The sequence below is a fragment of the Fusarium tjaetaba genome (assembly GCF_013396195.1).
Source record: "Fusarium tjaetaba strain NRRL 66243 chromosome Unknown NRRL66243_c0000103, whole genome shotgun sequence".
Taxonomy (NCBI): Eukaryota; Fungi; Ascomycota; class Sordariomycetes; order Hypocreales; family Nectriaceae; genus Fusarium; species Fusarium tjaetaba.
Window position 1 is genome coordinate 150,213 of NW_023501299.1, and position 27,009 is coordinate 177,221.

The window sequence follows — 27,009 nt, forward strand, 5'->3', positions numbered from 1 at the left end:
GAGGTATACAGAAGCGAGCTTGAGTTATGAAAGTTGGAGGGAGAATGAGACTTTGGAGGATGCGGAAGGCGGCAGGAGTCCGTAAATGTGGACCTGGACCACGGGCGCTAAACCCGAAGTGGGTCTCAATAGGAAGCGAATAGGCGGCAGGTGTCGCCCGTGGTCGGTGCCTCGATTCAACCCATTCGATCGGGACTGCGGGCTATTCGACAACAATACCAAGCGCGTCTGGGGACAATAGGAAGCAACAAGCCGCCAAGCCGCGCCCCGAGAGCCACCTTCACGCCTTCCGCTTTCGCATCGGCCAACCACGTCCTGCTAAAAGGTTCGCTTTTCCAATGTCGGTCGTGACTGACTGGTGTTCAACCTTAGAGCCAGCTCTTTACTGCACTGAGGTTGGCATCGATGACTTGGTCTCTAGAATGTGATGATCATGAAGAAAAGTGATACAATAAACGATCATCTGTTGACGAGCTAACGAATAAGTACTAGATGTATCTATGTAGGAAGGTTACGGACCCTGATGGTTCCTTCATTCAGTGCTTCCTCTTGTTCCCTGAACTTATTCATGCCGTGCTACAGGTAGTTTAGGTAGTATTGTTGATCTCCGAAACCTTGCGTTGAAACTCCCCAATATCATATATGACAAAGCCTGGATTTTGTCTCAAAAGTTCTTTCGATTCTGTTGGTCAAATTTTGATACCTGCATGTTACCGTCTGAACTCATGCAGGTGATAATACCAGGCAAAATGAACATGTAACCATCCAACTGCTCCAATAGGCAATAAGGCCCGCCAGCAAGAACAGGCGAGCCATGATAATGTACGCATTGTATGTACCCTGATACAGGATTTGGCGTGACAAGTTTGCCCTATCCGGTACTAGAAACCCATCCCATTCCACTGTGATGGTATTCAGTGGTAGGTGGTCATCGCGTTGGTTTCAGCCATCTTCTGCGTATGTGGAGGGGGCGTGCATAGAGTCTGATGAGAGAGATCAACAATACCCGTTTGAATAAGTCCGAAATCCTTCGCGAGAGCATATCCTGTGTACAGTAGGCACAATGCAGACATTGAACCCGGCCTGACGGACGTTAGTTTCGGCTGAGGCTGCAAGTATCTTTCTTCCTAGCTTGGCCACGCCATGGCACACGACATTATGCTGGCCTAGCTAGGTAGCCACTAGCCTACCTCTGGTGTTTGTGACATATCGTGTTGTGTCCATGTTGGTGGCTTGTATTTTTATTTATTTTTTGACTGAATCAGAAAAATGGCAGTTATGCCTGAGCGCTATGGGATCCATTCTTCCTCCCGTGCCTATTATTGTGCCCTATTGTAGTTGCAGATGAAATGATGGCGTACAAAGTCTCAGCCTGAAGTCGATGCATGCCATTTTACCCCCTACACCCCCTTCTCCCGTGCGGGTAGATGGGATTCTTCTACAAATCTTGTCTGCTGTGTATTCATGTACTTGTCCCTCACTGCAGATATCCCAACTTGGCTCCACGTAGACAATCCATCAGGTGTTGAATAGGATCTATTTTATTATGATTAGTGTTGGTATTGTCCAACACTCCAAGACCACTACAGGAGGAAACTTGCTCAGTTCCCCATTTTCTTATTCTCCCTTCAGCCCATCTATATCTAGATATCTTTCCCACTTCCCTTCCGGAACATCTTTCTCTGAACCTCTTAACTCTATCCAGAAATCACTTCATCCTCGCGTCACCTCAGCCCCAGCAAGCCAGAGACAGCACTATCACACGTGGCGCATAGCTCTCGGCCACCACCTCGCCCCCTGGTCTTACCTATTGTGTCGAGGACAAGATCTTGTCGAGAAACCTTTAGAATTATATATGACAGACCTGTCGCACTGGAGTTCCTCTCCTAAACCAAGACAAACTTCTTATCCAGTAACACCACCTGACTCTCCTCTCCTTTCCTCCAGAGAGAATTGTTACCCGAGCACACAAATACATCTTCCCTTACATATAAAAAAAACCATGGACGCTCCCAACAATACTTCTCAACCTCAGGATCCCCAAGTCGAAGTCCCTAAGGAGAACAGTCCTCCTCCAGCCTATACACCACGAAGAGTCCCTGTCACTGATTTCACTGCCATGATGGCCAGAATTATTCAAGAGAGGCGGGATACTCTCCCTAACGTGGGTGGAAACATCCTACGCCCTCAGCCCCAACAAACCACCGGCACTTCCCTGCTTTCCGATAGTGTGGATGATGACCAAGACGAGACATCTGAGGGAAGCTCGCCCATAAGCCTCAAAATCGACACATCTGTCAATGTTTCACGAAACAACAACATCGTGTGCCTGACAGCTACTCCTGCGGAACAGGCCAATGCTATAGCCAAGGCCGTCGTACAAGCTTTACACGAGGGAAGCTCTGGCCGTTGCGGCATTCCAATGATTGACGAGTCTGGCTGCCCTCGGCCCTTGAGTATCCAGGTTGATGCGGGCCTGAATGTTGAGGGAACAGGTAATGTCATTGGAAGCCGAGATGTTATCGGGGGTCTCATCCAGAAACGTGCTGGGCCTTCACTTCGACTTGACCCGGATGATGAGGAAGACTTGGCCCCTACTAAGAGACGGCGAACAAGTCATTAGACGAAACAATACCATGTCATATGTCTGTAAATGGTTAAGTTAGGAGGTTGTTGGGTAATCACGGGCAAGCATTTCCAACGAACCTGGTGAAGGTGGATTTGAGTGTTTCTTTGGGCCTGTGTTACCTAGACTTCGCATCCCGGGATGCTGAGAAGAGAACAGCAATACTGAGAAGAATATTGACGGCCTTTTTACGACTAGCGATGAAATGCATGGGGTTAGGGAGTTTATTCATTCATTCATTCATTCTTCCTTAACCAGCCAGAACTTGAAGGCTGGTGATGTTCATGTAATAGAGCGGAATTAATTGTTGATTCGATACGAGAACCATTGCTTTGTCTCAGCCACAGATTGAAATGATAATCATTTAACTATAGTACTAATAAAAAAGAAAGGCGATTTATTGTCTATGAGATCTTTGGGATCTTCATGTCAGGCGAATATCCACAATGCCGTCTGCTATTGACAAAGAGTATTCTTGAGATGCGAATAATCAGCAGAAGATACTCCCAACTCGTGATATAGAGTGATAACAAATCTAATAGGAGTTTTCTTGGCCTATTATTTCTGTCTCTTTCTTAACCTTTATGCTATAATACTGGGCTATCTGTGTTGGAAATGCTTGTTGTGTTGTGTTACAACACCTCTCAGCTTCAACATGACCGTGCCGTTCTTCTTCACCTTGACCTTCACGCCTCTACTGAAGTCGAGCAATCTTCAAGCTACTCTCAACAAAGAAACCAATTACTTGGGAATAATCAATAACAGACTCGCCTGGTTCTTAGCGCTCTCGATTCTGAATAATCGCATCCTTCCAACGCCATTCCCGCCATGATCGCATTCCCCCAACGCTAAGGCGTCAACGTTTCAATCATCACGTAGGGAAAACCAGGAAAAAAGAGGCAGCTCCCCCCCCTTTCCAATGGAATGGTACTGTAGCTCGGTCGCTTGGGCAGATGGTGCACGGTCATCCTATCCCTCGGTCCCTTTTAACTACTAAACTAGCATGCACACTATCCATTGTTTGTCTGTCCCGGTTCAGAGGATCGGGATCAGCCAAGTCGAGCTGGTGCAATTAGTCTGGCAACCGTGGAAATAGGTTACCTATTGACACCCATTCAACTCAATGTGCAGCTTCAGCCTTACTTTGTGTGTTCAGCCTATCCATTGTTGGTTCCCCGACGGAATTGTTCATCGGCCAAGTCGGAACGCCCACACTGAGCCGTTATGCGCTGGGCCTTTTACAGTTCTGCCCTTCGTTTGAGAAGGGCTTGGAAGGCTTATTCCAGCCCAATCTGTTAGCTGTAGTAAGCTCACCTTCATCAGTGTGTCGGCGCCAGATGAAACACCCAAGATGAAAGGTCTGCCTTGGTTCAGGGAGTCTCCCTCACTTGGCACCCTTGGCAATGATGACGAAGGACGACGACGCAAGCTGGGATGACTTCAGCTCCCATGATACAGTAAGGTAGCTCACTGTTTAGTTAGGCTTTTACCGTCTTTTGGGTGTTTCCTCCCATTTCCCCGCCACTTTATTCGAGGGGTCCAATTGACATGAAAACTGGCCCCGGCCCCCCGCCCACGCAGAACTAGGCCCGCCTCGGATAGCTCCATAAGGTAGGTGAGCTTCAGAAGCTCCCAGCTTTCTAACCTCCCCTACCCCTACCACATTCAGACTCAGACTCAGACTCAGATCTTGGCCTCGACTCCCTTGGTCTGTATACGCGAGAGGAGCTTACCCTCCGGTCTTTCCTGCTTGGCTGTCTTTATTATTTCACCCCAACAAACCCCCTCTTGGATACTTACCTCAGTAGCTTCATCCACTTTCCACGAGGTTTCGCAATAAGCGCCATCATTCCATTCAATTAGTGGCCACCTTATTTGCGACAACCGTAGCCATGGCTCACCTCACCATTCGCAATCTTACTATCAACCCAATCGAGCTTATTGAAATCGAAAGGTTCGAGGGCCAGACTGTGAGAACCGGCAATGTCCTCTCAAATATGACAAGCCATATCAGTGGCTTCATCAAGGCTACCGACTTCAGCTCTCGCCAAACCCAGGCCAAGGGGGACCCCATCCACAAGGAAAATGCCTCTGTCAAAGTTGAGCCCTTTAAGACCAAGGATTCTGGCATTCGAGCCGCCGACAAGAATAAGGAGGTGGTCCGTCTTACCTTCAAATATGAGGATCATAAGTATCAGGTCGACATCCCCAGCCCCTCCAACAAATCTTCTGTCATGAAGAACCTGGACGGAGGCAAACATGATCTCACTGTCGTTTATACCCCCAACGGTGCCTTTCTTGCCATCTTCTCTTCTGCCCAGCTGCATCGCTGGATGCACGAGCTTCACGACGACTGGCCACTCACTCTGCTTTCGATCCCTGGCACGCACAATTCTCCTACCTGCTATACTGCTCTTCCTTCTGTTCGATGTCAAGCAGTCGACGTCTTGGAGCAACTCAAGAATGGTGTTCGGTTCCTCGACGTTCGAGTATCCGTGAGTCCTGACGATGATGAACTCGCTCTAGTCCACAGTGTGTTTCCCATTTCCTTGACTGGCACAAAGTACTTCAAACACATGCTCGAGGATATTTACAAGTTCCTCGACGAGAACAGCAGTGAGACTGTCATCATGAGTATAAAGCGCGAAGGTACTGGAAGGGGCAACGACGAACAACTCGGAAAATATCTGAAGCACAGCTACGTCGATAAAAGACGAAGTCGCTGGTGGACTGAGCCCAGGATTCCAACTCTGGGTGGTGCCCGTGGTCGCATTGTCATCGTCCGCCGCTTTAACTTGGACGGCGAGATGAAGAAGACATGCTGGGGTGGTCGAGGTTGGGGTATTGACGCAGGCGCCTGGCCCGATAATTGCGAGGACGGCGAGGTGCCAGGAGGTATTATCCGTGTCCAAGACTTTTACGAGATTACCGAGAGCCAGAATATTGAGAAAAAGATCGAGTACTGCCGTCGGCAACTCGAACGCGCTGCTGAGCAGACCTTCGCTCTCGCCGGGATGAATGGTCATAAGGAGGATGCTAGTTTACCCCCCTTGTTCGTCAACTTCCTTACAGCAAGCAACTTCTTCAACGCAACCTGCTGGCCAGAGCGTATTGCCGCCAAGGTCAACCCCTCTGTTATCGAATACCTCTGCATGTGCCACGGCGAGGATGGTAAGGGGCCAAACAAGCTCAAGATCGGTTCTGCAGGTACAGGAGTCGTCGTTACCGACTGGGTAGGCCACAAGGATGATTGGGATTTGATCCGCTGCATTGTTGGAATGAACGCGAGGCTGCAGCTCAAGAAATAAGTTTAGTACATGCCATAGAGTGAACGAGAACACGACAGACAGGCGTAAAAATGGATATCTACGGATATAGCTATTCCATTCCCAGGTAGGAAACATCTGCAACAATCACACGTAGTTACAAAAAGAAAGGCATAGATAGCATGGCTTGGTAAATTGTATATTTTCAAGCTACATATTTCTCCAAGTACGATAACTTTACGATCATTAATCGTTAAATCTAATGAACATGGTTAGCTATGACATTTTTGCAAAGTTGAAAGAAAAAAACGTAGGTAGAAAACCATATCAGTTCTCCAAGGTGAATAGGTTGTTCGTCACGATGAACTCGGATAGAGCTAATAATAGCAGAGTCATCATATGGTAGGGGTGTGCAGATGTGCGTAAGGAAAATGCCGTCTTACCATTCATGACATTAGAATGTCTACTATATATCTATGAGGCTATGACGGAGTTAGCGTCCGTCATCATTGAGTTTGGCAACAAAAGCGCAAGATCAGATCTAGACAGGTTAGCCATGGAATCGCGTATAGACGGCATCGGAAGCATACCAATCAATCAGATGTTGATGTTGTGTTCATATCCCAAGATCCGAAGACCAAGAGTCAAACAGTGTGAATACTAAAAAAACAACTCATCACAAAAGGGATGTGTATGCAAGAGCAAAAATTCTTTGTTCCAAGTACCTAGATCCTCAACAGTCAGCCACCAGTTCTTCTACCAGATATCGACAAGAATCCATTTCCACAGGAGCCACGATCAGGTGACGAAGTATCAACAAGAGGTCCCACTACACACCCACCACAAGGATTTGTACGTCCTTGCTTTTCTAGGGCGGGAGGCAGCAGTACTCATTTATGTCCGCCCGTTCGTTCAAATCTTCATCATAAAGTGGCTGGGAGCGCTTGAGAGGGAAGATGAGATTTACCTATTAACAAGCGCGAGTTAGCAATTGCATCAGTAGAAAGCGGTGCAAGCAAACGAGGCGTTGTGATCTCCAGTCAGACAAGGCTGAAACTTATAACAACAGTATCCACATAGTATATTAAGAATGAGGAATCCCTAAGGTGTCGTTTTGATCATCACTCGGAGAGGGTTTGGAAAAAATAAAGGAAATTATGTACCAACCTTTTCAGTGTATAGCAAGAGATGACGCGCACTCAATCGGGAGACGCGTCCATTGAACGGCTAACAGGTGAACAAACAAAACTAGTGACTGGTCAGTAAGAGGTTCGTGACAAAAACATCCTGCCGGTTCTGAGGTCCAAAGCTTCTCAGTGTAATTCTAGAGATTGCTATATCACCATTGTGCTGGTCTGATTTGGATTGTTCGTGTATGATATTCATCATGTGAAGTAGAAAATAAAGCAGGGAGAGGGGAAAATTCTTACCTGTAGTAAATCCAAGGCCATGGTCGCGCAAGGCTGACAACGGCTTTGTATCGTGTGCGCGATCCAGACCTTGAGGAATGAAGAGGGAGAGGTTTGAGCGAAGGGAAAACGAAGACAAGAAAATTTATTGTCGGTGGAGGTCACAATTGCTGACTATACATCCGCACTAACCTTGTTTCGTGCTAGATGAACCCCGCAACCCCCCACCCGGTCCTTACCGTGTGGCGCATGCTGTGGCGAATTATCACCGCCATAAAGGACCTCCTCATACCGCCCGAGCTGAATGCGTTGTACTTCAGCTTACGCACCTCACTTTCCAACACCGTTGGATTGGAAACAAAGAAAAGCTTCACTATGGCGTCTTTAGAGGCGCTGTTGGGTCCGATGGCCCGACGGCTTCTCAAAGTCGCTGTGGCCAAAACCACAAATGTGGTTCGGACCAAGCTCGTCTTCATGACGCGGCCCCTGCAATCCCAACTTACTCTCAGAACCGCCAGAGTTGCTCGTCAACCTATTCACCCCGTTGCTGTGCTTCGGCAGCAGAAGCGCCATACTAGATGGTTCTCGAGCTCCGCAGCTCAGAATGTCAATCGAGTCATTAGGAGATTCATTAGCTCCGAACCCAAGGCTACCCGTTTCGATCGATTCAAGCTCCCGACTTCGAACACATCTCGACGTGTTGCTCAGTTCTCCGGCCGAGCTCCTTTTGCCAATGCTCTTCGGCCGAATCTGACCGGTGGTGCTTTTCCTCGCAGTGCTGGCGGATACAGCCTCGGAGGTAGTGCTCGGTATTTCTCGCATACTCCGGCAGCTCCGGCCCAGGTTGTGCAGAACGTCTCCCAAGCCATGAGAGCGTTTTTCCTCTCCGGCCAAAAGCTCCGTTACGATGGTCTTGGGCCTCGAGGCGAGCGACAATATCGTGCTGTGTCACCAGTCGAAGACCAGGCGATGCACAAGCTCTCCGCCTTCTGCCACTCCGCTCCCGGCTCCTTCATCGACTTCCAGCTCAGCCCTACCGTCACAGCTCTGAGCCCTCTCGCTGCGGCTATTCCCTTTGCCTCCGAGACCTCTGGTTTCAAGGCTGAGGCCGCTGCTGGTGGCGCTTCCCTCAACACTGAGGGTTTCCTCGATGTTTTGTCCTCTGACTTTGGACGAGCCTTGCAAGACCTTACGGCCATCAATGCCGACCTCCGCAGGCTTGCAGTGTTGGGTGACCTCCCAGTCTTATTAGAGAAGCATAACGTTCTTCGAGTCCGCTTTCCAGGTGTTGACCCTGAGACCATTGAGCGACTTTGCGATGACATTGGTATTCAGCGTGGTGTGGTGGGCCAAGATGCCGACTTTGACAGTACAGTCGGTGTTCCGGTTGCCCTCCGATTCCCATTCGCTCCCGATGGCATGAAGTCAGCCTTGACCCCCAGCGTATCAGTCCGATCACTAGAGGGCTACGAAACTGATGAAATCTCGACTCTAGACGAGGAGTACTTTGTTCAGCAGTCATATCTGGACGAAATGATAAATAGTCCATGGCTGGCTGAGACCGAGGGATACGAGGCGATGTCACCTCCAGACAGCTCTTCAATAGCTGGACCATCAGAAGACTATGAAGGCCTCGAAGGTATCTACCGATTTTTGGAGGAATGTGACCAGGCCAAGGGAAGAATTGGCCGAGCGAATTGATTTTGAGCGAAACGATACCAGAATGCCACATGAAAATGTTTAGGCATTGAATTTGATGACCGACACTCTCTACACTTGTATGACCACCAAAGGCTAGATTTGGCCCGAAACTGTAACTAGCTTGTTACCAATTGATTTCCTTGAGTGAATAATTAGCATATGGGCTTCATTGAACAAATGCGTGATATTCGTGATGAACAAATTGGTTGGTGATGTTATATTGCTGAGTTGTAATCTCACCAGTTTTTGTGTAACTCCTATGGACCCCGATCGTATGCAGTTCGTTGACTCTTCTCAGATGGTTCTGTCTGGTAGCTGGCTCATTTGTTGTATCGATGGATCAGATGGTGGACTTGGTGTAGAAGGCGAGGCTTTCTGAGACCATTGAGGTTGTGAAGCTGGACGTCGCTGGTCGAGAAGATTGGTGCGAGTCGATAAATCTTGTATAAACATTGCCATTGAGAACATTTGGGCACAGCGATGCTGGCATTCTATGGAAGAAGACGGCATTGTAAAGTATTGGTTTACGATGAGTGTTGGTGCTAACGGTGAGATGAGGAGACTTTGAAAAGTGGACGGGCAAGTCATTGATGAAGTTACCCTGTGGCGAGATGTCCCATATGCAAAAAAATCATGAATACTACCTACTTGCCTAGGAAGCTTGTGACAATCACACGATTGAGTAGGGTAGTCTTATGAGGACATATTATCACATACACATGTCTCAATAATTTGAAATTGTACGGCGAGTGGGTTTATCACACATTATTCGGATTCATTCTCTAACTTTTCGGTCAAGCTCACGGGGAGACCCAGGATTAACGGCAATACTTCGAATATATAATTAATTTAATTTACCAAATTGCCCAAATTGCGCTTAGCAACAAGTGTAATGATCTTATCATGTGTGAAAACCATTAGTCAACTTCAGTATTTTGGTGCTGTCTGAGGCTATAGCTGTTGTATCATTAACCTCAAAAATCCCGGTGCCCTAAGGATCCTCTTATTCTGTAGTTCCCATCTTTAACCTCCTCAATATGAACAACGAAAGCCCATCTTTGTGATATAGCGAGAAACCCCCCGAAACATAAACAATGACAAAGACGCACCACGTTGGCCAACGCATCTCATACGATGGCGCTCTCTGCACGGTGAGATTCGTCGGTGAAGTCTCAGGTACAACAGGGACATGGCTCGGCGTAGAATGGGACGACTCAGCCCGTGGCAAACACGACGGATGTCACAAAGGCATTCGTTACTTTACCTGTAAGACCAGACACACCATCTGCTACATATGTTTATCTGCTTGTGTGTAATTGATAACTACCTCTAACTGACTCTCTCAAGGCAAATCTAAATTCCCCACTGCTGCCTCATTTGTGCGCCCTTCACGGCCAGCTGACCCGCCGCGTCACTTTCTAGCAGCCGTTAACCACAAATATGCCTCCGAATACACGCTTCCAGATGGTAGAAGGGCCGCAGAAGAGATTGTGTTTTTCGGGAAGCGTGCCGAGGAGGTGGGGTTTGAGAAGATTCGCCGTAAGCAAGCCAATATCGGTGAGCTCACTGTGGTGATTCTCGAGGACCTCCAGGTATCCAGTGCGAGAGCAGACGATGAGAGCGAGGGAATCATTGCAAAGACGTGTCCCAAGATTACGCAGTTGGATCTCAGTCGCAATTTATTTGAGTGGCTTGACCCCGTGTTCGAAATTTGTCGTGAGCTACCAAATCTCCAGCACCTGACCCTCAAGTATGACCTTCTGGCCATAGGCAAACAAGTCGCTGACCTAGTTATAGTGGGAATCGATTTCAAAACGTTTTAGACGACCAAGCAAACGATGCTGTAAACAACGTCAAAGAACTTTCGCTTGAGGAAACCTTGCTGAGCTGGGAGGAAGTTTGCCACATCGCAACAAAGTCTCCATCTTTGGCTGCTCTTGATGCTGGATCAAACCAATTTCAATCTCTCCCTGCATTAGACTATGGCAATCTTTCGTCCACGTTGACATCAATCAACCTCGAAATCAACGAATTCACTACGTTCGTGGACATCAGCACCCTTGCAACTCTCAGATCACTGCGCAACATCCACCTCAAGGGGAACAACATTTCGTCAATTGCCCCTGAAGGTATAGAAGGGCCGATCTTCTCAGATACTGTCCAGTACCTCGATGTCTCCTATAACAACATTCAATCCTGGGAATTTGTGAACCAGCTTCCCAAGCATTTCCCTGGTCTAGTTGGGTTGCGAATTGGCCACAACCCCTTCTACGATGCTGCGGACGCTGATGCTAAAGCATCATCTTCGGATGAGTCGCACATGTTTACTGTCGCCCGTCTTGGGTCACTGAAGTCCCTCAATTTCAGCCAGATCACGCCGGCTGATAGAAGTAACGCTGAGATGTTCTATCTTTCGCGGATTGCGAAACAGCTCGCCGCTGCACCAGAGGACGCCGAACAAGAAGTCCTGGCAAATCACCCTCGCTATGCCGACCTTTGCAAAATCTACGGCGAGCCAAATATTGTTCGCAGGTTGGAGGTCAATCCTGCTTTCCTGGAGGCACGTCTAGTTACTGTTGGTTTCCATCTTCAAGGTGGCGAGGAAAAAGTGAAAAATATCCCCAAATCGTACGATATCTATGCCGTCAAAGGCATCGCTGGAAAACTGTTTGGACTGTCGCCTCTCAAGCTCGGGCTTATCTGGGAAACCGGAGAATGGGACCCTGTAGCTGGCTTTGACGATCAAGAGGGCGATAGCAGTGACGAGGAGGATGCCGAAGAGGAGAGGGAACGCAAAGGAATTGACACACATGCTGCTGAGGAGGACACCGCAGGCAAACCTGGACGATGGGTCAAAAGAGAAGTAGAACTCAAAGATGGACCTAGACAACTAGGTTACTGCGTAGATGGTTTGGATGTCAAGATTCGTGTGGAGGCTCGATAAGTGAGTGTGCTTGATGGAGCGAGAAAACCCCTTGAACTTGAATGATGGTGTCAAAAATGGCTATTATAAAGGATCGATAAGTTATACTAAACTTAGCTAGGTCTTTTTGTCACTTGGGATATAGGTATAAAGTTTCGTTGCCTCCCCTGGGTGTGACAAAGCCTTCTCGGTTTGCATCTGAGCCTCTGTCCGTGCTCACTTGTGTCACAGCAAACGGGAGCCCATGAGACAACAGGAAACTGACAAGCTGTATGCGTAAATTCTATAAAGAGAGCTCCCCAGGACCTGGTCTCCGAAATCTTGCTCTAGCATATTTCACATCCCACAACTTGCTTCTTCGCTTTTCTCCTGTTCCTTGACCACATAACACTCTCCAGCCAACATGGGAATCAAACCCCAGTTCTTTCTGGTCAGACCAGGGGCAGAGCAAATCACGCCCAACGGCCAAATTCTTTCTCAGCCTGCAACTGCTGTACCCCTTATTCCGGCAGACCTTCTGCCGGAGTGGATCGAAGTCATCGGCGCCCCTCGAAGTTTGTCCCCAGATGAGACTAGAGACATGGGGAATTTGGGGGTTATTCATGCTGAGCTGGATACTTACAAGCTTCGATTCGCTCCCATTACTAGGGATGGAGCTTCGACTAGTGATGAATCGGACACTTCGGAGGAGCGGGCCACTGAGTTCCGGTCTGGTCCTTGCCCAGTGGGTGCATCATCTCGCAACTACTATGAGAAACCAAAACCAAAACCAGAACCAACTACAACTCAGCTTAATTCTCAGAAGTCTCAGCTAAAGCCAGCAAAAGGCCTTTCATCTAGCCGCCACAATCCCGCCAACCAACAGCAGCCAGTCTATCTCAGGTCTACTTCCCTCAAAGAGACACCACAAATTCCAACCAACACTACGGCGCCATCATCTCAACTGCCCCCACCCTGTCGACACTGGTGTCACCACGGCGTCTGTAAATGGGGCCGAGACTGTCACTATGAACATGTAATGCCAACAACTGCAGAAGGCCTCGGAGAAGTTGGCCTAACTGGCCACCCTGGTTGGTGGCTTCAAGCACAGGGATTGGTGCCTATGTCCCCCCAAGCCCTTCGTGCAGCGGATGCTTCGCATGGTCGACGAACAGCGAAGAAGATTGGGAATATCCTCCGAAGAAAGCAGCGAGCCCAAATTTTTGCTCAGCGTCGAGATGTGCACTCCGCAAACCTTGAAGAGGAATCCGAAGCTGAGGATGAGTATGAAGATGAAGAAGACGTCGAGGAGGAAGTGGTTAAACCTGAGCCAAAGAGAGGAGGAGAGGAGGGAATATTGATTGACCTTGATTAACGAGAGTGATGACCGCCATATCGATGGTATCAGCACTAGGGACAGCTTGCTGCGTATACTGGGTTCCTCCAGATAACTACCTCCCTGACCTGCTTCGCATCAGATCGGATCAACAGCACTATCCAATATCCTATCTCCATAAGGGACCCCTCGGCAGCACACAATTCCGTAAAGAGCAAGCTTCGATCTGTTGGCCTCGGGCTCACTCACAGAGCGTCGCGTTGCGGGATACGAGCTGGACTTAAGTTTAGTCAGACGCATCCTCGGATTTATGTAGCATTTTGGAGCTGCAATCCCGATCAACGGGTGTGGCGAGCAACACCATTATAGGTCAGATGGAGGGTGATTAATCAACCGAGATAGACGCATAGAACTTTGAATTAAATGCAATCACCCAATCCTTCTGATGTATAAGTACCTTCACATCTTTCCTCATTGATTGCTGAGTCTAACAACCCTCTCTCAACGCGATATCACCAAGTCCACCCATATAGTTCTAGTTTGGATTACATACGCATGCAAATATCCTCGACACCAAATATGGCCGAAATTCTGGGAAGGCATGTCGGCGCTCTCGGATACGGCCTCATGGGTATGTTTAGTCGTTCGACTCACTTAAAGCAACCAGACTGATAACTTTGAAGGCTTCACTTGGCATCCCAAACCAACTCCTTTAGATCAGGCTCTTGAAGCCATGCACACAGCCTTCGCCAATGGCTGCAATCTCTGGAGCGGCGCTGAATTTTACGGACCTCCAGAGTATAACAGCATGACTCTCATCAACGCATACTTTACAAAATTTCCAGACGATGCTGAAAAGATCACAATCGCCATAAAGGGCACTTACAACCCTGATACGTTTCAACTTGATGGATCTCCCGAGAATGTACGGAGGTCTATTGACAATGTGCTAAATCAACTGGGCGGTGTTAAGAAACTTGATATTTTCGCACCCTCAAGACGAGACCACAAAGTTCCCTTTGAAGAAACCCTCAACGTCATTCAGAAAGAATATGTTGATACCGGCAAGGTTGGTGGCATTGCTCTGTCAGAATGCAGTGCCGAGACTATCGAAGAAGCCATCAAGCATGTCAAGGTCGCTCTCGTTGAGGTCGAATGCAGTCTGTTCAGCCCCGACATCCTCAAGAATGGCGTTGCTGCGGCGTGTGCTAAGCACAATATTCCTATTATGGCCTACGCGCCTATTGGACGTGGCGTGAGTTCGCCCATTCAAATCTAAACCGCATAGATCTAACAGTCACTACAGATGTTGACAGGTCGCTTTGCCGACAGCTCTCAATTCCAGGACCAGGGCATTGCCAGCGGGTTTCCGCGTTTTCGGCCAGAATCCTTCCAGCACAACCTCAAGCTTGTTGACCAAGTCAAGGCAGTGGCAGAAAGGAAGGGAATCACATCTGCACAGCTTGCCATCAACTGGGTTAGAGGACTAAACAGTCGCAAGGGAATGCCTACCATCATTCCCACCCCTGGCGCAACCACAACAGCTCGAGTCGAGGAGAACGCCCAGTACTTCCCGCTTTCGGAGGAAGAGATGACGACCCTCGAGGATATAATCTATGCATTTGAAGTTTCTGGCGGGCGGTATCCTGAAGGCGTGCCAATGGAGGCCTAACTGTGTGACCAAGTCTGTGGTTGAGTCAGAACACGGTTTTAAGACAGAAATGAGAAAGAAATGAGTAGTAAGATTGCTGTTCAGCTGTAAAGTGTCCACGTGTTGCCCAAAACCAAAAGGACATTCGGAATTGCAGAATTCATAAAAATGAATGCCATCATGAAAGATTGAATGAGTGTTTCAAAAGGACCGTGACTTACCATACTGTATCTATGGTCCTATGTAGCACCTAGTTGGAGTGATGGGCTACTAGAGAGAAGAGAAACTCTTCAGATGACTGCTCATCGTTGCGCAGAGTCTCTCGACTAGAAAGCCGAGATTGCTAAAACTGAGGTTGAGCTTCTGCTCCACGATAAAAGGAAGATATTGTTGATGTGGAGATAGCACGTGACACTGTACTCCTGGGTTGGGTTTCCTAAAATACTACCAGTATGAAAGCAGGGGCTAGTAACTCGGGATCGTGATGCTTAGAGATCAATCCATCAAATTAAATTGTTGGTGAAAAGAAAGACAGAAACCAAAAAAGCCTTGGGTATATCAATATATTCGTCTCTTAGCTACCTCGCAACACAAGAACGCACGCCACTATGCTGCCAATACTTCATCCAATGGAGATCACTAAACTATCAATGCACCATTTGAACCAACTGCCTCCAGTCGGTTCACGAGCTTCTTCACATTCGCCCAGTCCTCGTTTTTGGGGCCATCCTTGCCACCAAGACCACTCGCAACCTCGAATACTGTGAGGGAGCCGTCGATGCCACCGGTCGCAAGACGCTTTCCATCATTGGGCTCCCATGCAACCTTGTTCAGACTCTTTGAGAGCATAGTTCTGCCATCCTTTCGAGAGCTTGGCGAAATCCTGGACACAGGCTCTTCCGTCTCGACTGCGATGTCCCAAAGCTCCAGCCATCCAGCACCATCGACCAATGCAAATATGTTCGGCTTGACGGGCGACCACTTAGCGTCGTAGACGACGTCTTCACGCACAAAGTCAATTAGAGGCGAGATGGTGCCATCACCAGAGCCGATTGTAGATGTTGCCGCGGGTGCTCGAACCTTCCAAAGCTTAACACTCCAATCGAGCGACGACGATATGACCAGATCGCCCAAATCCACCGGCCCCCTAGCAGGATGGAAATCCACAGACATGACAGGGGCGGTATGTCCCTTGTAGCTGATTTTCCTATCAACACCAGCCTTGGCACCGGCACGGTCATATCGGTGGCAAGGGAAGATGGTGCCCTCCTCACTGCCAACGAGGAAGAATGTAGGATCTGTAGCTGGGAAAGAAAGGCACGTTGGGCTCACGTCTTCAACAGCCACCTTGGCCTGACTAGGGTTCTTGAGTTCAAGAAGTTCCTGAGGCTGAGCAAAGACGTCCATTGTCCAGCCACAGACCACTCCGTCAGTGGAGCAAGAAATGATATTGTTGGCGTTCTGGGTACCAACAATATCAACAGAGTAGATAGGGTGGGCATGGCCGTAGCCCGTAAGGGGAGTCTTTTGAACCGGAGCCGCCTTTGCTCTCGTGTCCCACAGCAACACCTGGCCACTATATGAACCACCGATAATCAAGTTATTGTGGTAAGGAGAAAATTTAGCTGTCAAGACATCTGACTGCGCAGTGAAAACGTATTCAGGGCGATCCTGCATGTGCATGTTCCAGACCTGAACCAACCCGTCAGGTTCATGGGGAGCTGTCGGGTTTTTGGTGTATGACGCGAGGACAAGCTCGCTGAACTTTGGCGAGAAATCAATTCCGCTGATCATGCGCTTCTTAGACCACCGCTCGTCGAAGAACTGGACCACTTCTTTTATCCTGTGCCGCCCCTTACCACCTGTGTTACCACTATCTTCATCTTCATCATCGTTATCCTGGCCTTGTAAAGCATAGTCTGTAAGAATGTCATATGTCTCCTGATCGAGAGCTCTCTCGATCACCTTTGTCGACTTATCCAGGAAGTCGACGAATTCATCAGAGTGGGCGACAGCGTCCAGCTCTTCAGCGGTAAGATTCCTGGAAGGATAATTCAAAGCCGAGCCGGAAGGAAGCACACCGTCGCTCAGAAACTCCTTTGTCGCTCTCAATTCCTCCTCCACCTCTTCTCTAATCTTTTGTCGGAGTTCTTCTTCTCGATCTCGCTCTCTTCTGCTCAGCCTCTTGCTGGGCGTTGAAGTTACGGCGGGAACATCTTCGGCTTCAGATATGAGAGACTGAGCCCTGGTTCTGGTAGGTGTGGTCCACTCCTCTGTCGTCTGGACACCTTTGCTGTATGAGAAAACCTCCTTTACCGGGGACGGTGGGCATTCGAAAACGGTCAGGAGGGGAGCAGTGCTAAGACTAGGTGGCGGTTGCGCAGGAACTTGAACGTGACTAGTGGTCGTGACTTCGGAGGGTTCGTTGCTAATTTCGCCGGCGCTGAGGACACTGTTTGGGCGGCTACCACGAGGAGCCGGAGAGCCAGGTCCTCCCGTGACAGTCGAGCCGGGCCTACTATCACCGACGAGGCTGTTTATAAGAGTTTCGATCTCGCGGCGGTTATCTGCTCTTCCGGGGGTTGGCGATATCAACTATGGTTGAGAAACGTCAACGATGGGCTTAAAGGCGGTAGGGTATCAGGGGACCAACGTCGCTAGAGGTTCCTATGTTGGAGCGGCTTGCTGTTGCTTGGCTTGCCCGAAGCTCTCTCTGGCGCTTGAGCTCAGCAAGCTTCGCCTTCTTCGCTAGGATTTCATCTCGACGTTGTTGCATTGCGGACGTTCCACAGTCGCATTGCGAGACTGAACAATATGTTGACAGCTATGAGACTGGATTTGGGAGGGTATGAATCGACAACGCGACGAATGATGATAAATAAAGTCTCGCAAAAGAAATAGACGACGAGAAAATCGCACGAAATAAAAAGTCAACCTTCGCGACAAAATGAGGTGACTGTATGTAAGTTCTTCGTTGCTTGTTTGTAGTGATCAAGTTATGAAATGCTGCAAGGTATGAGCTTCCATTGTGATGGGGTCCAATTGAATCCATCCATGCGCGAGCGATTCAGGCACTTGCAATCCCCATAACCCCCTGCACAAGCCTGAAGTTTGAAGGCTAATAAACTGATAAGGTACTAACCTACTAAGGTAAGGTAGTACGTAGTGGATTGAAGGCGGTACGTATCGCTGGCATGGAAATTGATGAGGACGGGCACGTGATCACACTGGCCGGCTCACTGGCTACTGGCTCCAGCTTGTCCGAGCTCCCAGCCGCCAGCGGTTTGGCTCTATTTGGCAGCGAATGGAAAAACTGCGACTTTTCCCGACGACTTTTCATTTCTTCACCTCAAGCCGACGCATCTAATCCCCTCGAGCCACTCCGACTGGGTCCATTGACAAGCCATTGTCGACCGCCGACTATCGTCAATACCGATCCTTTCGCTCTTCGTCCTGATCTCCCTTTTTTTGCGACTCTAATTCCCAATGGCTTCGACCGGAGTGAACGTGCGTGTTATCCTCCCCGATTCGGCCGCTCGACCGTGTCCCAAGCCCGAACACTCGACTACGTCAGGGAATACGACTATTCGAGCGGCAGAATTGGATAGTTCGTGGACTTGAGGACTAATTGAGTCATTTATAGGTTTTGCGGTGGTCCGCCCTTGGCCTGGGTATCTTTTACGGTTTCACCCACCAGCGAGCGATTACTGCCTCGCAAAAGGCCGAGCACGCGCAGCACGAGTACGAGAAGAAGGAGAAGCTTATCCAGCAAGCCAAGGCCGAGTTTGCTAAGAAGAACAACCCAGCATCTGGCGACTCTGGTACGTCAGACCCAGTTTCGCTCTAAAAACACTCCTGGCAATTGGCCGCGGCATATTGCACATGCGAGACACAACCTGTCGAGACCTCAAACTAACCATACATGCAGTGATCACCGACCCCTCAGACCCCAAGTTTGATCTCGAGAAGCTGCTGTTGAAGGTGCAGAAGGAGAACCCTTAAATATGTAATACCGGCGCGGGGAAACGCAACGCAAGATATGGGAAGGGAGACGATGGAAGCAAAGGGAGGTTTCGGCGAAAAGGTTGACCAACCGTAGGGAAACAGGTCCTACTGAGGCATAATCCGAGCCTCGAACCAGACTCGGTGTATGATTGAGGATATACATGGCGGCCCTGCATAGATGTTTCCTTAGGTCCCTGTTTAACTCTGTGTACAGGTGTACAATATATCTACTTTAGACGACAAGAAAAACGTCAATGGTTTTGGCTAGGACTTGTAACACTTGGGCATGCAATGGGAGACTTGGAGCGGGAAAACTAGTAAGTTTATCTCTGCGGGCTTATATTATGATGTGTATCAGGTACGGATGTATGTATGTTTAGTTTTACAGTAAAAAGCAAGGACTACGATAAGCGATTCTGATGCTCGAGGCGGTTTCTGTGACCAGTAGAGTGACATGTAGATGTGATTTAGCACGCCGTTCACCTATATTGCATGCTGTCCTGGTCAACTTCATCGAAATTGACGTAGAATGGCCTGATCACCATAGGTTGTCTTCTTGATACGCCAGAGCTTGGCCGGATAAACTGTGGCTCAGTACCTAACGGGCATAGGTAAGATTGAGAGGTACCTTATTACCTTGCTAAAGTTCCATTTCCATCGAGTGGATGCACGGCCGCGTAAAGGATACGTACCTATGTCGGGGAGGGTCCCACATTTACCTCCTGTAGCTCCCCGTCTCAGTGTAAAGCTCCAAGCTGTCCTTCTGGTGGAGTTGAATATCATCTTGGGTTTCGGCTTCTGCAAGTTGCATCAACTCCAGGGTCAAATATCGTCGACAATCGCAACCCATCATGGCGGTAAAGACGGCAAAGACCGAAGACGTCCTCGCCGGAGTGAACGGACAAAACACTAGGACTCTACTAAGAGTCATCATTCTTCTCTTGATCGCTGGCGCAGCTGTGTCCAGTCGCCTTTTTTCTGTGATACGTAAGTGCTTTCTACCCATGATGGGCGAATGCCCTCAATTCCTGCTCTGTCTTTTCTGTCTCCAGAGCACAGAGGCTCCTCTTCTATTAGGAATGAATCTTTTGCTAACTCATCCGCCGCAGGCTTCGAAAGTATTATTCACGAATGTCAGTCCCGCTCATACTAACAGATTGCTCAATCATGACGAGCTAACGTTTAAGACAGTCGACCCGTGGTTCAACTTCCGCGCGACGAAATACCTCGTCGCCAATGGATTTTACAAGTTTTGGGATTGGTTCGATGACAGGACATGGCATCCTCTTGGGCGGGTAACCGGAGGCACCCTCTATCCTGGTCTGATGGTGACAAGCGGCGTCATCTACCACGCTCTCCGCGCCCTTACGGTCCCAGTCGATATTCGAAACATTTGTGTCCTTCTCGCCCCGGCCTTCTCTGGACTGACAGCTTATGCTGCCTACCTACTTACCAATGAGATGACTACATCTTCTTCCGCTGGTCTTCTTGCCGCAGTTTTCATGGGCATTGCACCTGGTTACATCTCTCGATCCGTGGCCGGTAGCTACGATAACGAGGCCATTGCCATTTTCCTTCTTGTCCTCACGTTCTACCTCTGGGTCAAGGCCTTGAAGCTAGGTTCGATGCTGTGGGGTGCCCTTTGCGCACTATCATACGCATACATGGTTGCGTCGTGGGGTGGATATGCTTTCATTACATGTCTACTGCCCGTCCATGCCTTCGTTCTCATCTGCATGGGCCGATACAGTGATCGCCTCTATATCAGCTACACGACGTGGTACGCTATCGGTACTATGGCTAGTTTCCAGGTGCCATTCGTCGGCTTCCTTTGTGTCAAGACTAATGAGCACATGCCCGCGCTTGGTGTGTACACAAACATTCATTGCGACACATGGTACTAACATTATCATTTAGGTGTTTTTGGCCTCCTTCAGGTGATTGCATTCATTGTTTACGTCAAGTCTGTTATCCCTGGACGACAGATCACAACTATCGTAGTTGCCGCTGGTGTAGCGACTTTCTTCGTCGGTCTCGCTGGCCTCATTCTTTTGACCTCATTCGGATACATCGCGCCCTGGGGCGGTCGATTCTATTCATTGTTCGACACTGGCTATGCCAAGATCCACATTCCCATCATTGCTTCAGTCTCTGAGCATCAGCCTACCGCATGGCCCTCATTTTTCTTTGATCTTAACTTCCTCATCTGGCTCTTCCCTGCTGGTGTTTATATGTGTTTCCAGAACCTCGCGGATGAGCATGTCTTCATTGTTGTCTATGCTCTGTTTGCAAGCTATTTTGCTGGTGTTATGGTCCGTCTTATGCTCACACTGACACCTGTTGTGTGTGTTGCCGCTGCCATGGCTGCCTCTCAGCTCCTCGACACCTATCTCCGGGTCAATCAGCCTGAGCCAACCCAGGCTGCACAAGGAGAGGCCGTTGATGGATCCAAGAAGGCCAAGGGTGCACTTCGAGCGACCGCAAAGCCCGAAGTTGGTGTTTACACTAACTTGTCCAAGATTACGGTTGTTGCTGGCATGGTCATCTACCTGGTCATGTTTGTTACTCACTGCACATGGGTCACCTCCAACGCCTACTCAGCACCGTCTGTTGTCCTGTCCAGTCGGCGCATGGATGGCAGCGCGGTCATCATTGATGACTATCGTGAGGCCTATCAGTGGCTCCGACAGAACACCGGCAAAGACGCCAAGATCATGTCATGGTGGGATTATGGTTATCAGATTGGTGGTATGGCTGACCGACCAACGCTTGTCGACAACAACACCTGGAACAACACCCATATCGCTACTGTTGGAAAGGCCATGAGTTCTCGCGAGGAGGTCAGCTATCCCATCATGCGCCAGCACGAGGTTGACTATGTCCTCGTCGTCTTTGGTGGCGTTCTTGGCTACTCTGGAGATGATATCAACAAGTTTCTCTGGATGGTTCGCATTGCGGAGGGCATCTGGCCTGATGAGGTCAAAGAGCGCAACTTCTTCACTGAACGCGGCGAATACAGAGTTGATGCCGGCGCTACCGAGACCATGAAGAACAGCTTGATGTAAGTAAACCTCCGCGCAGCGACTTGTCACCATGCTAACAGGCTGCCTTCAGGTACAAGATGTCTTACCACAACTTTAACAAGACGAACTCACCTGGAAAGATCGTTGATCGAGTGCGTGGTGTTAAGATGCCCGATACAAGCCCCACACTCGATGTACTGGAAGAGGCCTTTACCAGTGAGAATTGGCTCATCCGTATTTACAAGGTCAAGGATCTTGACAACGTTGGCCGTGATCATTTTGAAGCGGGTGCCTTCAGCCGTGGGCAGAAGAAGAAGAAGGCGGTTCAAAAGCGAGGCGCCCGGGTCCTCCGTGTGGATTAGATGGAGAAGGAGCTTTTGGTGCTGGAGCCTAGGAAGAAAGGATAAAGGTTCCCGGTTTAGCTCGCATTTAGACAAAATTGAATTCAATATGTATATCAGTGTAGTATTTGGTTGGAAAAGAGATTTCTCTATCTCATGTAAGTACCGTCGAAGCAACTAGTGCACAATGTTAAGTGTGTTTGCTGCCATATGACATCCAATGTCAATGATCTATCAGCGGCAACAAAGAGTGGCATTAAAGACTTTGGCATGTTTGCTTGACAAAGCTAAGGAAAGAGAAGAGGGGAAATAAGGGAATTGTCGTTTGCCAGCTTGAAAACGACCGAATACAAGGGCAAGATTGATTGTCAACGTTGATAACGAAGTTGGTGACTTTGTCGGTATGCCCGAACAGAAATTCGCTTACAAGAGAGGGGGATGTCCTGTCCCATCTTCATATTTTCTCTGTTCTTTATACTCAATGTCATCATCCTCTTCTCCTTGACAGAGATTCGTTATTTCTCTGGTGCTTACGCTGTTGTCTCGACATTTTAGGAACTGCCTCGAAAATAAGCGTGCAGGAGCAACAACACCCCTTGCGTCTTGCAGGCCTTGAGCAGAAATTATGAATATCTATGAGGAATAATCTTCTAGATCCGAATCATTAGAAGCGCCCTTTGTGACGGGCGTTAGCAAGTCCCTTCGTCGGTCGAATATTAGACAAGAGCATCAAGCTGAACTTTTCTTTCACTACCTCCTTTTTTAGAAACAAGACAAACTCTTGGTTACTATAACCAAAGACTCGTTCAAGAAAGAATCTGCGAGCTTTGAGTACTGTCTGCCCTATTTCGGTGGTCTCTAAGCTGCCACTTATAGAAACAAGTGACAGTTCCTGCCAGCTGCCAACGGCCGTCACAACAACCACCTCTATTCACCTTTTCCAGACGCGCCCACAAGCAAACGAAGAAATTTCTGTGTTTATTGTTTGAGGACCTTACAGAAACGATTTTCTTCCTCTCCCATAACTGCACACTCTCCTTCTCATATACCCTCCCACAAACACTCTCTATACCACCACCAAATCGCCATCTGTAGACGAATACCGAGGACACTGCCTTTCTATCTCTCAGGAGGCTTCTACTGGCTGCAGCGTAATGAACATCTTTAACAAAGCTATTCGCCGCCGCCGCAATCGGTCGGATTATGATGTCGACCTATTGAGTGCTGTCTTCGGCCTCCCATTTCTGCGTGGTAATGGATCTGAAAACACCGGCGCTCGCCGTATAGCAATCGACTGCGTATCCGAATCTGAATCTGATTCTGAATGTGGCGATGGCAGCGAAGTCGGCTCCGAGGGCGTGTCTTCTTCGTCTTCTGAGGATGATCGAGGAGGGCGTCAACAACGTGGCTATGATACACCCGAAAGAGTCTCTATGTCCCGCCCACTTCCTCATTCATCTCCTCATCCTTCCAGGAGATCACCCAAGAGAAAGAAACAGCACCGTCGACATCTCGCCAAGTCATCACCTCGCTCAAGTCCCCGGAAATCATCTCGTCGACGGGGATCTCGCTCGAGTTCTCGAAGATCGACCGCCGAGATCATGAGCAGTCAGCAACAGCCTGTTTCTCATGTGACGCCTTCTGCGACATTTCCCCCTCGATTTCCCCTTTCTTTGTCGAAGCAACAGTGTAATATTGTACAATCTTCATCATTTCCTATTCCTTCTTTGAGCCAGCCTCTCAGGGTCCCAGTATGTCAACATTTCCCTCAGCAACCAGTGTATTATCATCACCAGATCAACTACGTTCCGCACCAGCCATCTCCCCTGATGCAAGTTCATCCAGCTCAGTATATTGCCTCTGTTGCCCAGCCTGTCGCAGCACGAGCTCCTGTCTCAAATCAGGCACCAGCGATCTCCATGCCTCCAGCGGGTTTCAGACACGCCTTGAACTCAGCAGGGGAAGGGAGTGACCGCTACCAAAAGCCTGGCAATCAGGGAGACACCAAGGCTTCCGGCCCGTTGACAAACGAAGTGCAACGCCTACAGAAGCATATTGAAGCCAAGATGGCGGATTTGGCCGAGGAGCCCAACAGCAGAATCTTGCGTCGCGACCTCCGCCGTCTTCAAGACAGACTAAACCTTGCCCTCAACAAGGCTATCACAGCGAGCAGAAAGTCTCACGCAAGACAGGTATCGCTCTCCACTATCAGCGGCTTTTCTCAACCGGCCCCTGATATTCATAAAACCGCACAAGAAAAAGACTTTCAGCAGAGCCGGAAGCGAGAGCAATGTCGCCAACGAGATGTGAGTCCTCAGCGCATCGAACGCCATCACGTTTGCACGGAGTGTGGAAACACTCGGTCAGCGCTTTACCACAAGAAGTTTCCTGTTGGCCCAGGACCATCCACTAAGATCAATCTCTGCGAAAGCTGCCGAGAGATCGAATACAAACGAGGTGTCGTTCGTCAGTACCACTTCTGTTCCAATTGTGGAAGCGCGAGGTCCAAGGCATTTCATACCCAGCACCCAGTCTTTCCGGGAGATCCAATCTTCACAAACTATTGCGATGCCTGTGTCCTGGAGTTCCACTACAATGGAAGTCTGCCAGACGACTCTGTAATTGGACTGGTATGCCGACCGAATATCTTGAACACCAGATGACAGCTAACATGCAGTAACAGGCCCCCAGACTGAAGGACCACATAGCCAGACGAGCTGCCATTAAGAAGGAAGATGACATGGATTCTCTGGCTGTAAATCGCCATCGGAATCGTAAGAAAGGAGAACGGAATGTCTCCATTGACCAGAACGAGGCCACCGAGTACGAGAAACTGGCTCCTACAGTCGAGAAGGTCCGTGGAAGGTGTCCTGAACCACGAGAGGCCAGAGGCACTGTCATTTCCCCGGAGTCTCCTTACTGTCCCTCGAGAAATACAGGGTCTTCCGGCCGCCGAGCAGAGCGGAAGTCATCTGGAGAAACCAACACTGATCCTCCTCCTCCCCCTCAGAAGGAAAGTGAAAAACGTCCTCGGAATTACCAGGCACCATATGTTGAAGACTCGGTTTCGACGGCTCACTCTAAAGGAGATATGCACATTAATAGCCACGAAGGCGAAATGGCTGGTCAGAAGTCTGCGAACAAGGTTTACGAGCCATGGAAAACTCTTCCGCATGACTTTGTCCTCAAGTCCGCAATGGCCAGTGATCGCTCATCTTCAGACGGCTCCGGAAATTTTCGAAATGCCACAGAAAAAGAACCGGGTCGACAGCGCGAGAAGTCTCTTGACTCTGAACGATCTGACCCGAGCTCCTCCAAGTCTTCCGGTAGTAAGACTGTGAGATTCAAGAAGTCTGTTGATGTTCGTACTCCCTTGACTTACGAGGGAGATACTGAGTTCTCGGAGCCTGAGTCTCCCACCAGAATGAGGCTCCCAGGATCTCCTCTCATCTCACGCCAGAAACCATCATATTACAACAGCTATTCGCCTGAAAGAAAGGCCACAGACAAGTACCTTCATCCTCACTATGGCCAAACTTCGAGGAATAGTTCTATGCCCAAGCACGAGAACTTGCGGACACCAGACGACTTTCGGCCAGGAGCACCTTCGAAGGGCTACTCCCAGGGTGCTTTCAGCAAAGATTTTGATAACGGCGCAGACTGGGATTCCTTTCGAAGTCCTGAGTACTCCTGCGTAGAGCAGTATGCAGATGACAGCCCCCTGCCAGAACGTCATGAGACAGACGAAGGATTCCAGGCGCCCATCCCCAAGTTTCACGACTACAGCTACCATGATCAGTGTATGGAGTCCACCACCTCTCTCCCATCCCGTACGTCTTCAGGGAGCGTGTTTTCGTCCTTCTTCAAGAAGAAAAAGAACAAGTCATCTTCTGTTCCCCCAGGCGATCGAGCAGGCTCATACCCACCAAGTCACAACTTTAACGAGACTGCCAGAGACAATTAGGAACGATTTGGCCCTCGCAGTTTCACTGACAGCCAGACAACTCCATGTCCTCAGCAATCTAAGTGCTCGTCAAACATTTTTACTGCCTCATTTACGGATCCTGGCTCATCCAGTTTCATTGACAGGGATTCAAATCTTGACAAGACTGAGTGTCAAGCCAGCGGCAACCCCTATTATACACCTCGCCAACACAGCTTTCCAGAATTTGCCTACTGCACTTCTTCTGCCAGATCTGATAATTCGCCAAAGAAAGAGCACGCTAGTAAGCAATGCTCACCTGCCCAGTCAGACACGTCTGTATGGAAGAATGCATTCGACCCTATCCCAACAGTTGAGGAGGCGAGCACTGCTGATGACTCCCATGAGAGTTCATCTGACCATATCGGTGAGTCGTGACCAAAACTAATGCTGTCAATCTTACCGACTGACGCTCTAGCCTCGCAGAGTACAAACTTATCGTAGAGGCTGCTTCTTCAGTCGTCGAGGAAGACGACGAAGTATCTTATGGTCAAAATTTCGGCAAGTTTCATGAGACTATCCGGAACAATTCTTTTCATGCTGCATCGCCTTTTCAGCCTTTTATAGACAGCATCGCTGTCTAAAACTTGATAATCACCAGCATGCTTTCATGAAGCATCACCACACTTTCACTTGAGCCTAGTGGTTAAGCTCCTGAACGAGAAGATTTGTGGAAATGAACCTTTTGGGAACAAAATGTATGAACGTTGGATGCATGTGCATCAACCCCTGGATGATTGGGTCCGGATGATGAAAAGTTGAAATGA

General features: G+C 49.0%; 10 protein-coding genes across 10 annotated transcripts; 9 read left to right on the plus strand and 1 right to left on the minus strand.

Annotated features, from left to right (window-relative positions):
- Positions 1–2,002: 2,002 nt before the first annotated feature.
- On the plus strand, positions 2,003–2,623 carry FTJAE_5367 (uncharacterized protein; the record flags this gene model as incomplete). The annotated part of the gene is made up of 1 exon (XM_037351866.1): positions 2,003–2,623. The coding sequence occupies one exon, from the start codon at positions 2,003–2,005 to the stop codon at positions 2,621–2,623; it is 621 nt and encodes a 206-aa protein (XP_037207530.1).
- A 1,895-nt stretch (positions 2,624–4,518) lies between these two features.
- FTJAE_5368 (1-phosphatidylinositol phosphodiesterase) lies at positions 4,519–5,934 on the plus strand (the record flags this gene model as incomplete). The annotated part of the gene is made up of 1 exon (XM_037351867.1): positions 4,519–5,934. One exon carries the CDS (start codon positions 4,519–4,521, stop codon positions 5,932–5,934), a length of 1,416 nt encoding a protein of 471 aa, XP_037207531.1.
- Positions 5,935–7,508: 1,574 nt separating this feature from the next.
- On the plus strand, positions 7,509–9,002 carry FTJAE_5369 (uncharacterized protein; the record flags this gene model as incomplete). Its single annotated transcript, XM_037351868.1, has 1 exon — positions 7,509–9,002. The coding sequence occupies one exon, from the start codon at positions 7,509–7,511 to the stop codon at positions 9,000–9,002; it is 1,494 nt and encodes a 497-aa protein (XP_037207532.1).
- Positions 9,003–10,096: 1,094 nt separating this feature from the next.
- Positions 10,097–11,946, plus strand: FTJAE_5370 (tubulin-specific chaperone E; the record flags this gene model as incomplete). The annotated part of the gene is made up of 3 exons (XM_037351870.1): positions 10,097–10,268; positions 10,350–10,752; positions 10,800–11,946. The coding sequence occupies 3 exons, from the start codon at positions 10,097–10,099 to the stop codon at positions 11,944–11,946; spliced, it is 1,722 nt and encodes a 573-aa protein (XP_037207533.1).
- Positions 11,947–12,328: 382 nt separating this feature from the next.
- Positions 12,329–13,279, plus strand: FTJAE_5371 (transcription factor; the record flags this gene model as incomplete). Its single annotated transcript, XM_037351871.1, has 1 exon — positions 12,329–13,279. The coding sequence occupies one exon, from the start codon at positions 12,329–12,331 to the stop codon at positions 13,277–13,279; it is 951 nt and encodes a 316-aa protein (XP_037207534.1).
- A 540-nt stretch (positions 13,280–13,819) lies between these two features.
- On the plus strand, positions 13,820–14,912 carry FTJAE_5372 (pyridoxine 4-dehydrogenase; the record flags this gene model as incomplete). Its single annotated transcript, XM_037351872.1, has 3 exons — positions 13,820–13,871; positions 13,924–14,495; positions 14,547–14,912. 3 exons carry the CDS (start codon positions 13,820–13,822, stop codon positions 14,910–14,912), a joined length of 990 nt encoding a protein of 329 aa, XP_037207535.1.
- Positions 14,913–15,530: 618 nt separating this feature from the next.
- Positions 15,531–17,667, minus strand: FTJAE_5373 (dynein intermediate chain 1 cytosolic; the record flags this gene model as incomplete). The annotated part of the gene is made up of 2 exons (XM_037351873.1): positions 15,531–17,486; positions 17,545–17,667. The coding sequence occupies 2 exons, from the start codon at positions 17,665–17,667 to the stop codon at positions 15,531–15,533; spliced, it is 2,079 nt and encodes a 692-aa protein (XP_037207536.1).
- Positions 17,668–18,085: 418 nt separating this feature from the next.
- Positions 18,086–18,893, plus strand: FTJAE_5374 (F1F0-ATP synthase subunit E; the record flags this gene model as incomplete). The annotated part of the gene is made up of 3 exons (XM_037351874.1): positions 18,086–18,460; positions 18,535–18,712; positions 18,820–18,893. 3 exons carry the CDS (start codon positions 18,086–18,088, stop codon positions 18,891–18,893), a joined length of 627 nt encoding a protein of 208 aa, XP_037207537.1.
- An 854-nt stretch (positions 18,894–19,747) lies between these two features.
- FTJAE_5375 (oligosaccharyl transferase STT3 subunit) lies at positions 19,748–22,281 on the plus strand (the record flags this gene model as incomplete). Its single annotated transcript, XM_037351875.1, has 5 exons — positions 19,748–19,883; positions 20,006–20,029; positions 20,088–20,762; positions 20,814–21,957; positions 22,011–22,281. 5 exons carry the CDS (start codon positions 19,748–19,750, stop codon positions 22,279–22,281), a joined length of 2,250 nt encoding a protein of 749 aa, XP_037207538.1.
- Positions 22,282–23,414: 1,133 nt separating this feature from the next.
- Positions 23,415–26,826, plus strand: FTJAE_5376 (uncharacterized protein; the record flags this gene model as incomplete). The annotated part of the gene is made up of 4 exons (XM_037351876.1): positions 23,415–24,890; positions 24,944–26,090; positions 26,427–26,609; positions 26,669–26,826. 4 exons carry the CDS (start codon positions 23,415–23,417, stop codon positions 26,824–26,826), a joined length of 2,964 nt encoding a protein of 987 aa, XP_037207539.1.
- Positions 26,827–27,009: the final 183 nt, after the last annotated feature.